This window comes from Rhea americana, unplaced genomic scaffold, assembly GCF_003343005.1.
Source record: "Rhea americana isolate MKP2758 unplaced genomic scaffold, rheAme1 scaffold_15, whole genome shotgun sequence".
In the NCBI taxonomy this organism is placed as follows: domain Eukaryota; kingdom Metazoa; phylum Chordata; class Aves; order Rheiformes; family Rheidae; genus Rhea; species Rhea americana.
Window position 1 is genome coordinate 6,327,225 of NW_028185594.1, and position 15,899 is coordinate 6,343,123.

General features: G+C 42.5%; 1 protein-coding gene across 1 annotated transcript in view; it reads right to left on the reverse strand.

Moving 5' to 3' along the window:
* Nucleotides 1-735: 735 nt before the first annotated feature.
* PLCL1 (phospholipase C like 1 (inactive)) overlaps nucleotides 736-15,899 on the reverse strand; it is a 205,977-nt gene continuing 190,813 nt past the window's right edge. The window contains exon 6 of the mRNA XM_085299475.1: nucleotides 736-2,614. Within this exon, the coding sequence (XP_085155601.1) occupies nucleotides 2,432-2,614 (183 nt within the window). The 3' untranslated portion in view covers nucleotides 736-2,431. The remainder of the gene's footprint in view (nucleotides 2,615-15,899) is intronic.

Consider the following 15,899-nt stretch of genomic DNA (forward strand, 5'->3'; position numbering starts at 1 on the left):
GCCCTGGGTTCTCCAGCAGGCACAAGGATTTCTCTTCCCTGTATTTCCGTGTGGAAAGCCACGCACTGTGAGCTTGGCACAGTACGTGATACGATGCTAAGCATGGCATGAAAGGTGTGTGCCTGCACAGTATAGGATTTCTGCCCAGCCACAATCTTCTCGTTCTGCAAAAATGTACAGAGTGCTACATGGTAGCTCCTCACAATCACAGCACATGAAGTAAGTCCTCCTCTATAAAATTGTTCATAGCATCAGAGAAGGAAGAAAAACTGAAAGGCACTCTGCCCAGCAGTTTCTGTGCAGACGTAAGGATAGCCTTTTAAACTGAGAAAAATCAAGCTATTTCTATGCCTAAATGAAACCTCAAGAAGCAAGCCACTCACCCTTCTTGAGGCAACCTCTCCCTTCCGAGGGGGATGGTTCCTGAAGGCTTTGTGGTTCACCGCTGGTGGAGTTAGGTTAACAATTTACATCCTCACTAACTGTAAGTGCTATTTTCATGTAAACACAGCCCACGATGAAATAAAGAAGGTAACCTAGGAGGGCAAGATGTGCCCATGCACACTCGTAACATTGCTCTGGGCTCTGTGTCTTGCCTGAAACACAAAGGATACTCCTCTCCTACCTCAACAAAGAACAAATATACACTGATAATCTAACGGAGAGAGAAACAGAGTATTTAGGAACGAATCTGAACAAGTATGGCAAGTTTACTGAAATAACATTTAAGGCATCTGATCTTTTCAGTAATAGTTCCTTTCAGAGCAGGCAACTTGCATACAACGTACCCAAACTCTAACACTTTTGCCAAAGTCTCACTGGTTATCTTCTAGGTTAAATCACTTTAAAAACAAGGGTCAAAGTTGTTTCATAGCTTTACTCTCTCAGTAATGTGCAACATGAACATAATAGTGTTATTAAGAAGTCAAAAATAACTTAACACAGTAGCTATATAAGATTCTCCAATGGTCAAATTTTCAGCAATTACTTTTTGTTAATTTCAGAAAATTAGCATATTTGTTAATCAAATTAATTTAAAAAGTAGCTTTTCAAAATAAAAGCAATGCTTTAAATAAATATAGTCTTTTTATAAACATAAAACACTTAGTTCTGTTAAAGGTAACACAAATACTACACTCGAGCACAGTACTTAAAAGATTGAAATGAACATTGTGAGCACACATGAGCTGGACACAGGGATGGACAAGGATGCATTGCTTTGAGATGTTCTTGGTCTCCTTTCTAAAGCAGCACAAAAAAGGCATCCATTTCTCAAGTTACCCTAAACAGCTGGTATGTGTCAAGACATTTATAACTGCTGCACAAAAATGCTGGTACCTTGTTTTTTCCAAGCTATTTCTCTACACTACATCTTTAGCAGTTCTGCAGCCTTGCTTTGAATTTCTAGCCCAGCACGGTTCTCAGCAGCCAGATCCTGCTTGCTTTATCCAGCTGACTTCAACAGGATCACTGATCTGTGCAAGGCAAGCAAGATCTGACCTCTCACCAACCTTCCAACAAAGCCCACAGTTTGTGAAATCTATAAAACCTTCCTTCAAACACCGGCCGCGATGGGTGTTTCATGTTTACCTGTAGCTCACCTTCTGAGTTGGCGATCACTGAAGAATATTCACAGCTCTCATCATAACTAAAGGGCTGACTAGCTATGCTCATTACTACACAAGTTAAATGCATATCAGCAAAGACGGTAGCTGTCCTGCAGTTCTACAATGTAGCAATGATTTTCTGAAATGAAATAAATAATTAGCTAGTTCTTATATTAGTACATACTACCTGGATGTATTCCAAAGAGTAGTTTGCTAAAATTCAGTGAAATGTACATCTGAAATCTAATCATCATCTATCCAAAAATTCTGACCACTTAATATGTCATTTACTTAGTTTTAATTGTTCGTTAAAAAATCATGTTCAGGATCTGCAGCAAACCACTGTTTTTGCCRTCACAAAAACAGTTGTTGGTGATATTTGTTGCTGGATTTTGTTTGTTTGTTTGTTTGAACAGCATAACAGTAATGTAACCTATAAGTTAAATGATAAAAGCTGAAAAGTAATATAAAGCGCAAAACTGATACAAGTACTCTCCATTTGTTTTGATCTTCAGAATGAACAGGCCTCTTCAAAGATGACACAGAAATAAATTAGCAAATGTCTAACGTAATGCATAAAAGCTTCTACAGGATTTGCACGTGCGTACACACGCACTCGCATACAGACAGCATGGCTTCATTAGAAATCTCACTAACAGAGTGTTTAACTTAGATAAATTAACTGCATTAAAATACTGACATTGTGAGAATTTTAATACTATCAACACCCTGCAGAGGGCATTCCTGTGTGAATTTTTAAATGCTTTAAAAAAATAGTTTAGAGTTATTGAAATCTACGACAAATATGACAGGTCTGTTTTCTCTCACAGCCTCCCGTTCTCATCCCCAGTGTCCTTCTCCTGTATCGCCTCCAGGCACCTCTTTGCCTTTGCATCCATGTGCCCACTTCCAGCTCTGCTGAGTCCACATGACAAACACGCCAGCTGGATCTGCTTCATGTTCTCCAGGGCCTCATTCTTGGCGTTCTTCAAGAGGTCTCCTTGTCCCTGCAAACACAAATACATAAGAATCGTACACACTGCCCGAGACTGCAGGTGAGAATACTGCTCTCGTGGCCTTGAGCCCTTCTGCACGGCAGGAGAAGACCTGCAGCCAGCCCACAGGGAGCCGACACAGGGAGCCTGAGGGAGCCCGCAGCCAGAGGAAGGCCACGAAGGCCTCAAAGCATGGCCACAGGCTGCAAGCTGCCCACAGGAGAAGGGCCTTCCTACAGGTAGCCTCAGTCAGGCCTAATGTGAGGTGACTAAGAGGACATCAATCCAATTTGTAACTATCAGGAAAAACGTCTAACAAAAAACTTGTGTTAGTGAGTTCAGAAATGCCAACATGACTATTTACAGAATATTGATATCTCAAACGCTATAAAGGAACAAGATTCTGCGACGAATAAATAAAAGCCAGAAGATGCTCCTCATTATTAAAATTCAGGGCCACTAAGAACTTGAGCTGCTCTTCTCCTCGTGTCACCTAAAGTACAGCTTCAAGTACATCACCGTATACAGATGTTTTATATACGTATTCAAAAGGAATACCTATGCTGACTGAAAATGTTACATTTGCATCCATGCAACCTGCCTCAACCTCCTGCCTACCACAGATGCTCTGTGAGGTCTCAGAGGAGGTCACAGATATTCCTGCAAGGTCTCAGGCACACTGAAAGGGCGATCGATCACAGACTCTGCTGCCATTTACAGAATGAACTAGCCATGTTGGGGGAGTCAGCATGGCACCTTCCAGCAATGGGAGCATCTCTCAGCTCTGCCATTCCCCCAAAATAAGAAGGATTTATCCCACATCGATGACCACAACTCCCTTTCTGCCAGCGCCTGGCACCAGACTTAGCACACAGCACTGCCTGAGTCCCTGTAAACAATGTTCTCAATGAAGAAACAATGGCAGCTTGCAAGTCCCTCAGCACTGGTAAACACCACGTGGGGAACAACAGCAGCCAGAGATGGCATCCCATGCCTGAGAGCGTGATTGCATCATCTCCTGATGACATGAGTTTGTCCCTGCTGAACAATGTAAATCACCACAGATGCGAGGAATGCAAGTTAATGCTAGAATAACAAAAGGCATTGGGAGTCAGCAAGGAGCTGTGCTATTTGGTATGAAGCACTGTCAAAGAGATTTGTATCTCTACAGTACGACAGTTATGGGAATACACAGACAAATAGCTTGGAATCCAGTGAGCAGACATGGTTTAGAAAAACAAAACAAGAATAAAATTTATGCAGCACATATTTCACATAGCTGTGATTTTGCTTTTAGGACAAAGGTTGAGTTTATGGTTAAAGGCAACAGGCTGAATTCAAGAGCTCCATCTCTGCCTGCGGCACCCCAGTCGCCTTGTCTGTAGATTGCATGGGAAGCACGCCAGTACTGGAGTGGCAGGGATGATACACCCTAGCATAGCTAAAGAGACTGAACAGCAGTATCATTAATGACACAACCAAGTTATCAAAAAAAGTGGTTGATTCTTCATTATGCTGGGCTGGTTCTTTTTTCCCTCACCTGCACAGGACTGGTGCAGCCTTCAATGTCTCCAATCAGCAGAGAAAAATGAGTGTGATCACGCTTTACACCCTTAATGTCTGAGTCAAAAATTGGCAATAGGTAACCACGCACAAAAATGGAAAAATCTCCTTAGTTCAACAAGTAACTCAAAATACATGTTCCTACAGCACCAGGAACAACGGAGCCTGAAACCTGGGAGAGCTACTGCAGTAGAGGTGAAATAATGCTGYTGACCATGCTGTTTCCCCTAAGCTGGGCCTGGTTTCCCTTTGGCTAYGTGTTTCCCTTTAGCTTAGATGTGTTGTGTGGAAACACATCCTGCCGCTCACGCTGCACGTGGAGGAGGAGCATTCCCTGCCACGCAGCAGCAGCACAAGGTGGATACTGTTCCGTAGCTGACGCAAGAGCCTCAGGTGAGTCTATGTCACCTTCCTCATTTCTTCTTCTCAGGTGAGGGCAAAGCATGGGAATCTTTCTCAGGGCAACTCACAAACTGAGTCTTTGGTTACGGTCTCGCCAAGTAGGCTCATTTACAGAAAGCTACTTGGGATTTCATACACCCTCATTTGGAGGATGAAAGGCTCAGTCCACCCTGCCAAGACTTGTACCCAAGAAGCCAAGGTACTTCACAGCCAGTGTGACAGTGCTGAGCCATCAGCTCGTTCTCTTATGCATATTCTAATTCCATATTTAAATAACTAAGCAATTCAAACAGATTATAGGGAGCAGGTTTAGTCTGCGGTAATGCATGACACATCTCCTGGTTCCAAGAACAAAAACACACTTCCTTAGCATACTTCCAGTATTTTGAAGATATTCTTATTTTACAGTGTTTCTAAAAATGGAAGTGAACTTAAAATAGAGCATAATTCCATTTATGTACAGACCAATTGATCTATGTCTTAGTTTCCTTGTACTTTTTTATTATTATTATTTTCAAACAACTGGTTCATTTGAGCAAGCTGAAGGAGTAAAAATGATTTTGAATCGTTTGTCACAAGAAAATTAATGACAAAGCAACCCCCAGTGACAGAACTGTCATAATTCTAGAGACACCATAAAAAATATCTGTGGGCATGCTCTGTTTGAAAAGCCATCTGTTTGCTTTGAAAAACTGGCTGTGAGCATAATCCACTTAAGAAAAATGTCAGCAAAATTATGTCAACGCCTTAGCAAACTAAATACTGGATAGAATCTGGAGTAAACTTCAGAAGTATGATTACACCGAAGCAACCTTCATATATCACAGTCGTGAAAATCACCAGGCAGAAAACAATCCACCTGCTCTTACAAACAAAGCATCTCTGTTTCAGACAAAGAGCCATCACATTGGTCCATTCCAGCATCTATCTATCCATCTTCCTTCTGCTATTGACATCATCAGCCTTTCTGAAAATAAATACTTGTGAAAAAGTTTAAATTCAACACTGGGCAGGAGATTAATCAAGTGTTGTACTTGAAAAACTGATCAAGAGGCATATTTTAATTTATATTTAGGGAATATTAAATGCCAGGTTTCATACACCTGACTACTACTAACCATGCAGCTTCTGTGTGAATAAATAYTATTGTACAAATAATACAGCTTGTCAAGTAAGGTAAGATTATGATTTAAGCCTTTACCTTGACAGGCTAATACTACTTAGAATACAGGAAATATTTGACATGGGTTTAAATATTGCTCAGTTTCAGAGACATTCCAGGAAGGCTTTAAGAAGGATAAGAATAGTTCTAGTTCAATGGCCACAGATGGAAAGAATCCTGTGCGTTGTTTTTTTTATTATTTATAATTTTTGCAAAATCAAATTTTTGCAAATTATGAGTCAAGTCCACAGCTCATTATATCCAACACCTTAAACTCGGAGGTTGTGGAAATGAGAGGAAGAGGTGATTTAGTCAAGCATAACCATTTTATACTCAGTTCCACTATACCTTTTTATATATGGTGCATATATATATTTTTACATAAATATATAGGTACGTGTATGTATATTAATAATTACTATTTCTATTCCTATGTTTTCCAGGAAATTACCCTTGAGATTTATTTAACGATGCTTTGCTTTTTCTGAGCACCCACAACTACCAGTGACTCAGGCCATCACCAGCGGAGCTACAAAGCTCCCARACTCAGCAGCCGCCTCTATCAGCCTTAGGCAGGCGGCAGCAGGATCTTTTAAGCCCACAGCTCGGCCTCTTCAGGGATGAACTGCGCTGAAAGGCAACGAGATTGCCCAGCACAAAAGCCTTTCTTTACTACCAGTGAAGGGGAAAATCCCATGCTGGGCAATAGGGTCTTTGCACCTTTCAAAACTGACCGTGTCTTCAGGCAGGCTCTAACACTGCTGCTAAGGCCATTTCGTAATCAGCCGCTTGTGAAGGCAGAGTGCTTATCTCCTGGCAGACACCTTCTCTGACAGCSTATTATGGGAGCTCTCCTCCTGTTTCCTCAGAGACTGCATAAACAAACAGCAGCTAAAAAGAGATTTGAGTTTCTCCCCTTCTGCTCGTATCTCATCACAATATTACTTAAAAAAAAAAAACCCTCAGGAAAACAAGCTGTTATGTTGTTATTTAACAGCACAGTAAAATCATCACCCCAGAACCCCTAAACGGTTGGCTGAAAAGGTCAGACAACCAAATAAAACAACCATAAGCACTGTGTCTCTTCATATTGCCAGATGTTTGCATTTCAGATATAACACAGGTGAAATAACGGCATGGGAAAATCAGTGCTGAGCAGCTTTGGAAAGCAAAATGCTGGGGAACCATTGTGATATTTAGATAATCTCTGTGGAGACTGCATTTACACCAAGGGGTGCATTTTCAAAGTGTCATAGTGGGAATCTAATTCTATTTAATATTAATAGGGGAGGCACACAATTAAATGGTCACACATTGCTTTGAAAATGTAATCCTCTAGAGGAAATCATTAACAAAATAATACAACTGCTATGTTAAATTTATCAGAAAAAGCAGATACTTTTCCATGCAATCTTTGAAATTAAATGTGACAAAGATTTGATGTAAATTATTATGTATTCAAGTTTAAGAATACAGAACTCAACGTATTGAGTATTCTTTTGTCAATGCAGACTTTAAAACATCCTTTTCGTATTACTGTATATCATTTATCAAGAGATTTACTTTATGCTCTGTGATACAGACCATGATGCATGTTAGCACAAAAAAATTACTACAAAAACTGTACAAAAAGTATATAATCCCTTTGCACAGAGTAAAAAATAAGGGAGTGTGAAAATGAGTTACTCCACAGGAGAAAGAGAAAGAGAGGGAAAATACTACTTGCCAAATTTGTTATAGCTGTATAGGAGAAATTCACTTCCTGACAAAAGAAACAAAAGAAAGAAACATAAAAGATTGCTTTTAAATGTCACTTACTGTTGTATCATCTGGGGTCATGGGATCTGGGGGCTGTCGTGTCGTGTTCTCTCCCCCCCGCCATACACAGTTCTGAACCAAATACAGCAGCTTGTTTCTACCTGGCTGAAACCAGGAAGAGTTTTGCTGCTAAGTAATTTAGAAGATCCAACCAAATCCTCGTTTGGGCTTGAGTCGCCCTGGTTGCTCAGTTATGTGCATAGAATTTCAGACCTCACACTGAGCACCTCATTTTGGTATCAGTGTGTCACTGACAGCTACAGACCGCCTCTCCTGCCTCCCAGAGCAGGGTCTAGCAAACATTTGCAAAAAGAAAACAGAGCTGAGAAACAAATCACACGAGAATGGATCTGAAATGCATGAAAAAGAAAATACTCATGCAGCGAAAGGCAGCTACCGTTATATAAAGTGTTACAACTCTGTAAGCAAGAACAGGAAAAGGAGACTGTTGTGGAAGAGATTGCTTTCCATAGTTTTGTTTGACACAAGGTTAGATTATAAAAATAAGGCGAACGTAGATTTTCAGACAAGCTGTAAAGTAGAAGGAAAGGTCAATGAGGTCAAAAGCTCTAGAGCTGGTCTGCTCAAACCACACAGCCAGCAGCTAGGACACTTCGGACAGCAAAGGCGATTTCATAAAGCTGCTGGGGCCTCTGCCGCCCCTGGAAAAACGCGACAGCAGAGAGCAGCAGACGAGGCCGTGACTTCAGCCCCGTTGCACTGCTGTCACATCCCCTGAGCTGGCTCTTTACACCCACACGACGGAGCATCACAGGGTGCCTTCCAGGAGGGCAAATTATGGTGATTAGAGTTGAGACGGATTTTAGTAGCTCATGTTTTAGCCAGAACAGCTAGTTTGAGGAATTTTTAGCAGTTACAAAAAATGCCACCATGGTGGGTGTAGACACTAGAGAGAAAAATGAGCAGGAGGAAGAAGAGCTAACAGTAATAGTTTACATAGGTAACTACGTGGGCTAGTTGTAGATACAGGTGTGTGCTATGGGATTATTTAAAATCTATTATTATTATTATTTAAAACTATGCACGCAAATAGCAACAGCAGTCCCTTGAACAGGGGAGTAGTAATTAGCTGCTTTCTAAAAGGCACCACAACGTAACTGTATCTTGAGAGGGCTCTGATKGGAACCCAGCAGAAAGAAGCTCTGCCCAGGGTAAAAGGCAGATTCACACTTCAGGAGCAAGAGTGAGAACAGTCACAGCAAAGAGAGGTGTCTCCTCACTCCCAGGGACAAGGCATCAAGCTGAGACCCTGTTTTCCCATTTGATGATTATTTACAGGCACACTTGCTCATAGGACAGAGGTGACGCTCAAGACTCCAGGAAAACACTTGTCTGGGGAGAAAGTCTGCACCTAAACCAGTTAATTCCTTGCTACATTCTTCACTGTTTATTTCATGAACTTGCAGGATGGATGCTGATTCCACACTTTCCTGTCAGTGTCTCAGCACACAGGGGCTGAGGGGGTTCAGAGAGTGAAAACAAGCTCGTTTTCCCACAAAAAACACCCAGATCATGGCACCGGCCTTGGTTACACTGTACTTCCCAATTGTTTTATTACTTACATAGGGGGAAAACGTCCTGTTCACACATGCTACTTGCATATGAGTCTTGGAAATGAAACCACACTTGCAAGCAACACTAGCACCCTCACAGGCACTGATTTGCCAAGACGCAGAGCAGTGAGAATGACATATTTCAATCAGCATCCTCCTGCCTAACTTTGTGACAACTCCTAGGTGAAGAGCTAACAAGTAACTATCTTTGACAACGCTCTGTCTACAAGCAGTCTCTTTTTTAGTGCAGTCAACATCAGAACCACAGAATAACTCCCGCGTTGTTCCATGTGGTCAGTAGAACTCGCATGGAAACTCCAGAGCAACCCCGAATGGGAATTCCCTGTTCAAAACTAGAAACGACTCTCAACAGTCTAAGCGAAATCAAACAGGAATCYGGACAACGATCCCTCTGCAGAGCCCGCTCAGGCCCCGGTCTAACCCATGTGCTCAGCAGGTTCCAGAGATCAGTCAAGCCCTCCTCAGCTTCGGAGGGATTTCTGCAGTCACAGTAGGTGTTGAGTTACCACAGCAAGGGGCACAGCTGATGTCATGAAAATGAAGAATAAATAAATAAGAGAAGAAAGGCATGGATGTTGGATTGAACACTGGGACAGGTTGTCCAGAGGGGTTCTGGAGTCTCCATCCTTGGAGATGCTCAAAAYCCCATGGGACATGGTCCCAGGCAACCTGCTCCAGGTGACCCTGCTTGAGCAAGGGTCTGGACCACAAGATCTCCAGAGGTCCCTTCCAACTCCAACTACTCTGCGATTCCGTAAATAGATGGATAAATAAATAAATAAATAAATAAATAAATAAAATGGCCCTGATTTGCAACATAGATTAAACCTAGACCTCAGTCACAGCTCTAGCCTCATGTCTCATCACAGGCACAAGCTGCACTATTATGTTAACAGATGCTGTTCTGTGAACATGGACTTGTACTCTAACCCAGGGATGGAGCCTGATGCTAACATCACAAATGTGGTGCAAGTACTAAGAACAAGATACAACTTGAAAACCAGATTAATCTGGTTTTAACTACTGAAATTTAAAATCCCAAACTAGACCCCTTTGCCGGTTGCTCATTATCAGGCAGTTCTTACATGACCCGGAAGAGTTTTAACTGATTCCGGTTGCAATTACAGTCTCAGCCTAAAGGTCCGGATTGATGATGATAATTAAAGAGATCTACTAAAGCATTCAGAATTAGTCTGGCTAATTATAGAGCAGGCAAGTGACTCTTCATTGCACAGCTAAGCGGTCATCCCAGAGCACACGGCAGTGCAGTGAGCGGTTGAGAAGAGAGACCGCCAGCTGCCCACGCTGCGTGGCACCCTCTGAGATCACTTACGGCAATTCTCACTTCCTTTTCCAGGTGTGAGGAAGGTGTAATTAAAAATATAAATGGCTGTGCTGGATACCGAGATTACTCCAGGCAAGGCTCAATGGTTTACTCCAGATCTGCCGACCTCTTTCAGGGTTATCTTCCCGAACTGCACAACAGAGCCAAAAACAGACTTTGAAGGCGGCCTGAGAAGTGGAAATTGGCAAAACACCTCTGCGAGACAAGGAGAACCGCAAAGCTAATCATGCGATTAGCAAAAGAGCAAACCTTAGCAAACCAGTTCTGGCTGCTGGCCTTCCCAGTGCGAGTATTTCATTACCTCGTGCAGCCATGGCAACTTAGGAAAGACTGTCTGTATGTGTAATTCCCTTATATGATTTGCCTAATGAAATAAAAGAGAAAGACATACGCAGCCAACTCTCTGTGGAACAGTCAAGTGCCCTCCCAAAGCCTTTTGGCCGTAGACCAAAGTTTGCAAAGGAATTAAGATCAAGCACTTCCTTGAATAACTGAGCAGTAAAAGCAATCCTGCTGCAGCATTCCCTATTGATCTTTAAACAGAGCTCTCTACTGAAATCTATGAGCTCTTACAAATCAATGGCACTACACAGCTACTAATCTATTCCCTCAAGCAGGCATTTTACGTATAAAATGAGTGGGCTTTTATTTTCATTTTTTAGAATGCCTCTTGTTTCTCTCTCGTCTGGGCATTTAAATTAAATTACTTTATATCAGGCTGTCAAGAGCAATGAAAGTGAACATTGACAGTCTGTAACTGTGCTGCAGCAGGAATTTGCTTTCAGAAATAATGGTATTAATTTGATGTTAGCAATGTGCTGAGCAGTTCAGCTCTTTGCGCATCTCTGAAGCATTGCATCTAGCAGATAGTTTGCAAGCACAGACACAAATGTATGGACTCTCACTGTCAACTCCTCCCTGCCAGGAGGCTGCCTCTTTTCTGGTGGTAAGTTTGAGATCAAAGGGTTGGCCGGGAGCCCAGGAGCGCACCAGTCAATACTAAGAGAACCCCATATTGCTGAAGAAATTGTGCCATTATTTATTTCAGCACACAGCCGTGGGATGGAAACCAAAGCTGTATGCCCAGGTGTTTGTTAGTCCTTCTCTGGTCACAAAACCCAGTTCTCCCACACACACCAACACCAGCTGGTAACTCCAGTAAAGGCCAGAGAGCCCCAGCAAAAACAAAACAAGGGGAAGAAAATGAAGCAGAAAGGGCAAACTTTTCTTGTATTTCATTTTTCTGAGCAGAAGGACCAGCTGCAGGAAAAAATATGCTTTGCAGCTCGCAAAACACCTGTGCAAAGCAATCCATGAGCAAAGGAACTGGCTGGGGACAGCCGGCACTGCCCCACTCCCTCCGCATCGACGCACTGGCTCCCTGTTTACAGCCCCTCAGGCTGAGCGTGCCACAGCTAACAGTTAAAACTGTGTCTTTAATCACAAATGTTGACACCAAAATATCAACTAAGTTCATCAGAAACCTGGAAAGCTTTACTGACCATCTCAGTTTTGGTTTTTTTTTTTTTTGGGGGGGGGGGTTCTTTTTTTTCTTTTTTAGTAATAGCACAAACACTCACTAGAGAAAAGTTGCTCCAAGTAGCAACACACAGTGCTGCGTAATTAAAATCAGGAAGTGGTGGCTATGTTGAAGAGATTATGCAAAGCCTAGAGCATACTCATAGAGCAGTTGTTCCTATATAAAACTCCAGACTCTGATTGTCTCTGAGTATCTGCTTGGCACAAACGCTAATTTCTCAGCAATGATATAGTATATGCAAATCCTTCTACTGTGGTGGCTGGCACTCATCATCAGCTAACTGGAGGAGCGCAGGAATTTGCACAACCCATCCGTGTTTCCCATTTCTATAGAGTGGACATGTCAGTCCCTCTGGTTTGGCTCCTCTTCCCTCTCCATCTCAGGAGCTTTGGGCACTCAGTTTCTAACATGTTCACAAGCAACAGAGACCAGAAACAGCTGTATGCTGATACAGAAAGCTTTAAGCTGAGACAAAAAAAATACCAAATCATGTGAAAGGAGAGTGAAAAGAAGAAAAAGCTGTCAAATTGCTTGGAGGTAAGAGGTTTTTAAAGGATTTCCAAGTAAATGCTCTGATCCACCTCATCTCTGTGAGCCCAAAATCTGGTCCTGCTGAAGGCAAAGGCAGGTTTGTCAGGGACCGCAGTGAAAGCAGAACTGAGCTGTTTTCTCTGCTCATGTTCCCTCTGCCAGAGGTCAAAAAGGTTCATGTCTGCACAACAACTGTGCGACCTGCACGCTAACAGGCTTATTTGCCTTGGGAGAATCCCAGCTTCTCCTTCCCTGTGCAGATGTGAAATTAAATACAACTAAGAACAGATAAGGTTATTTTTATATATAAGCAGCATGCTGACCAGGAAGCAGAGAGCTACTGAAACGAGGCAACTGTGGGAGAAGAGGAAAATAAGGAAGGGTCAGAAATAAGCGTGACCAAATGTGAGAACTTTCCATGAAACATAAAAATAGAGAGACAAAGCAAAACAATTCCTCCAAGCACCAAAAAAAAAAAAAAAAGTCAAGGAGGGGCACCATAATGATCATTTACATATTCATTCCTCCCAAAACATCAGCGCAGAAAAACGAACAAGCGTAATTTCCAACTTGCTATAATGCCATGCCACAGAAAACGAGGCGCTTTTTAGCAAAATCCAGCTCAGTTTCTAATCCTGGTACCAAGGGCCCTAATAGTGGCTCTACGTCTCTCTCAACTTGTGAAGGCTGGAGAGAAGGTTATACTGGGGGAATTATGAATTACCCAGCTTCAGACCAGAGTCACCTCTGAAGTAAGCGGTCCCTCCCCTGATGCTACTGGGAGCCTCTGGACACAAGTCATCTCTCTCTGCCTGCTCAGTAGAGCCCCTCAGGCTGAGCTGTGCAACTCCCACCGCTGTCCTCATCATGTGAAAACGCAAACCCAGGCTAGTGAACACGAATTCATGGCCCCAAGGACGCATCAGTCAAGTTATCTCTTGTTTGAAGTTTGTTCAACAAACTAAAACATAAGATTAGATTATGGATCTCAGTTGAATACTATGCTGCTTTTATTACAGGTTCCTAAAGAGGAGTGCAGGGTCTCTATCTAATAATGAAGGTAACATGAGCATTCAGGGTATGTTCAGGGCAGCTAGCTTTGGGAATGCTCTTTGGAGGTATCTACCTCCCTGTGTTACCCATTAAGACAGTCTGGAGAAGTCAGAACCAAGACAAGTTCAGGTGCCTGAAGTCAGGGATCTGAATCCAGTTGCAAATTCCAGTTTGCTTTAGATAAAAGATTGCAAAATTTAGAGAATCTCCTGATCCTCTATTTAAATAATTCTGCAAGGACTCCTTAGTTATCTCTCTCTTGCATGGTTGGTCAGAGGAGCTTTTCTGGATTTACACGAACATAAATCCTCTCCATTGCTCCCACTGCTAAAGAGCAGGAGTCCAGGTGACACCAAGCGAGAACATGCAGAGCACTTAGCTGTAATTACTGTTACTCTCTGTTCTGTCAAACTGGAGAAAATCACAGCATTTCAGTAAGATTCTCCCTGTCAATACAGGATTTGTTTCAGATCTGTAACACGGAGGAAATCCTGGAGGAAAAACTTCTATATAGGTCTTTTTAATTTACTCCTGTTAAGTCTGACTGCTGTCTTTTTAGCCTGTTCTCTCTCATATACACAGTGTATCTGATGTAAGTAATGCCATTTTTTACTTTTTGTGATCTAAAAATAAAAAGAAGCTGCCACGGCAATAGAATCTCTCTTCCTCCTCCTCTCCCCCCCCCCCCCAGCTTATTTTCTTCCTAAGTAGACCCAAGCTATATCAGGGGAAGTGACCTGTAAGAAGAAGGAACCACCTCCGGCTTCCACAGGGTTCATCTCCTTGCACCTTATTTCACATGACATAGTTAGAAGACAACTGTAGTTGTCAAGGATATGACATACAAGATCACAATTTCCTGCTCAATTGTTTATACAGTAAGGCTGAGTTCAGACTGCGAGCACGTCATCCTTTGATTCCTCCAACTGCTGTCCCACAGCTCCCGTGCAAATTCACCTGCCACAGATAGGGCTTACAGGATCCACCAGCGTAGCCGGGGAAGAATAACTACAGAACAAATGCTTGATCTTGCTGAACATGTATAACTCCTGTTTAATAGAGTTTGTGGCTTTCAACTAACTGTCCAAGTCCTCCCTGGAGATCCATATTGCCAATAATCATATACGTTAACATAGAAATCTTTACTCAGCAGACCGCTGTAGCTAGTGACTCCAGACTACAAAAATGAATCACTATCGCCACTGAACTAAATAAGTATTTTATTTCTTTAACCACAGATCTCAGAATGTGTTAGCCGTGTGGATGAACATTTTGTCATTTTTATGTAAAGAGGCAGGAAATGGAAGTTTGGCTGATACCTGAAATGGAAAAGGTTCCACAAGCAAATCACAGCCTGCTGGATTCAGAGTTCTCTCCAGACTCCTATTTTCACATAGCTGTAGAAAAGATCAGAAGGGTTCTTGGTAGTAATTGTACTGTACACATCCCTACAAAGGCAGGGGGGATTCTTCTGTATGATCATGGGGCAGAGGGGAAGGGGATGACTTGTCAGTCATAAAGAGATGTCAGAGAGAGGCCAAGAGTTTCATCTGAACAGGAACAGACATCACTTTTGGGGTGATGAAGCAGATCCGCAGGTTATCAACAGTTATCTTCGCGAGCAATCACCCAGAGAAATCCACAGACACATCACAGCGATACATAAGAATGAAATCAAGAACAGAAGCCCGAGTCCCCCAGGAGACATAGGAGGGAGGCAGAGGGTCTCCTTGAAAGGATGCACCAGTGGGGCTATCTAGACAGGGGAGAACAAAGAGAAGATCGTCCCAAAAGCCTAAGGAGGACCAGACTTCAAAAGGAATAACACGGTAGTCAGGCTGACTGTGTCCAAAGTGACAAATAGGGCCACAGAGAATAAAAGTGGAGAGAGACACTAGCTTCTAGTTTCACTAAAACGTAAGAACCAGATATTACTCGGTTATAAAGCACGTTATCAGATTTGGCTGAGGCCACTGACAACACCTGGGAAAACTCAACCATCATCTCAGCAACAGGAGAACAGTAAGATCCCACGAAGCGAACATCGGCTTTCATCACCTCCCGAGCTGCAGGACTCACTCCTGCTGGAATTAGCTTCAGTTAGACACCAGTTTCCCCCCTCAGGAAGCAAGTTTTTGTAGAATTCATGTGTGAACAGAACGTGCATAACAACAGGGGCAATCAACTTCACTACGCTTATAAGCACTCAGACTGTATCCGAGCTGCTGACAGTAGCTCTAATGAGCCCAAGATAGACCACAAAGGTAATTTTTAAAAGATGTTAAACC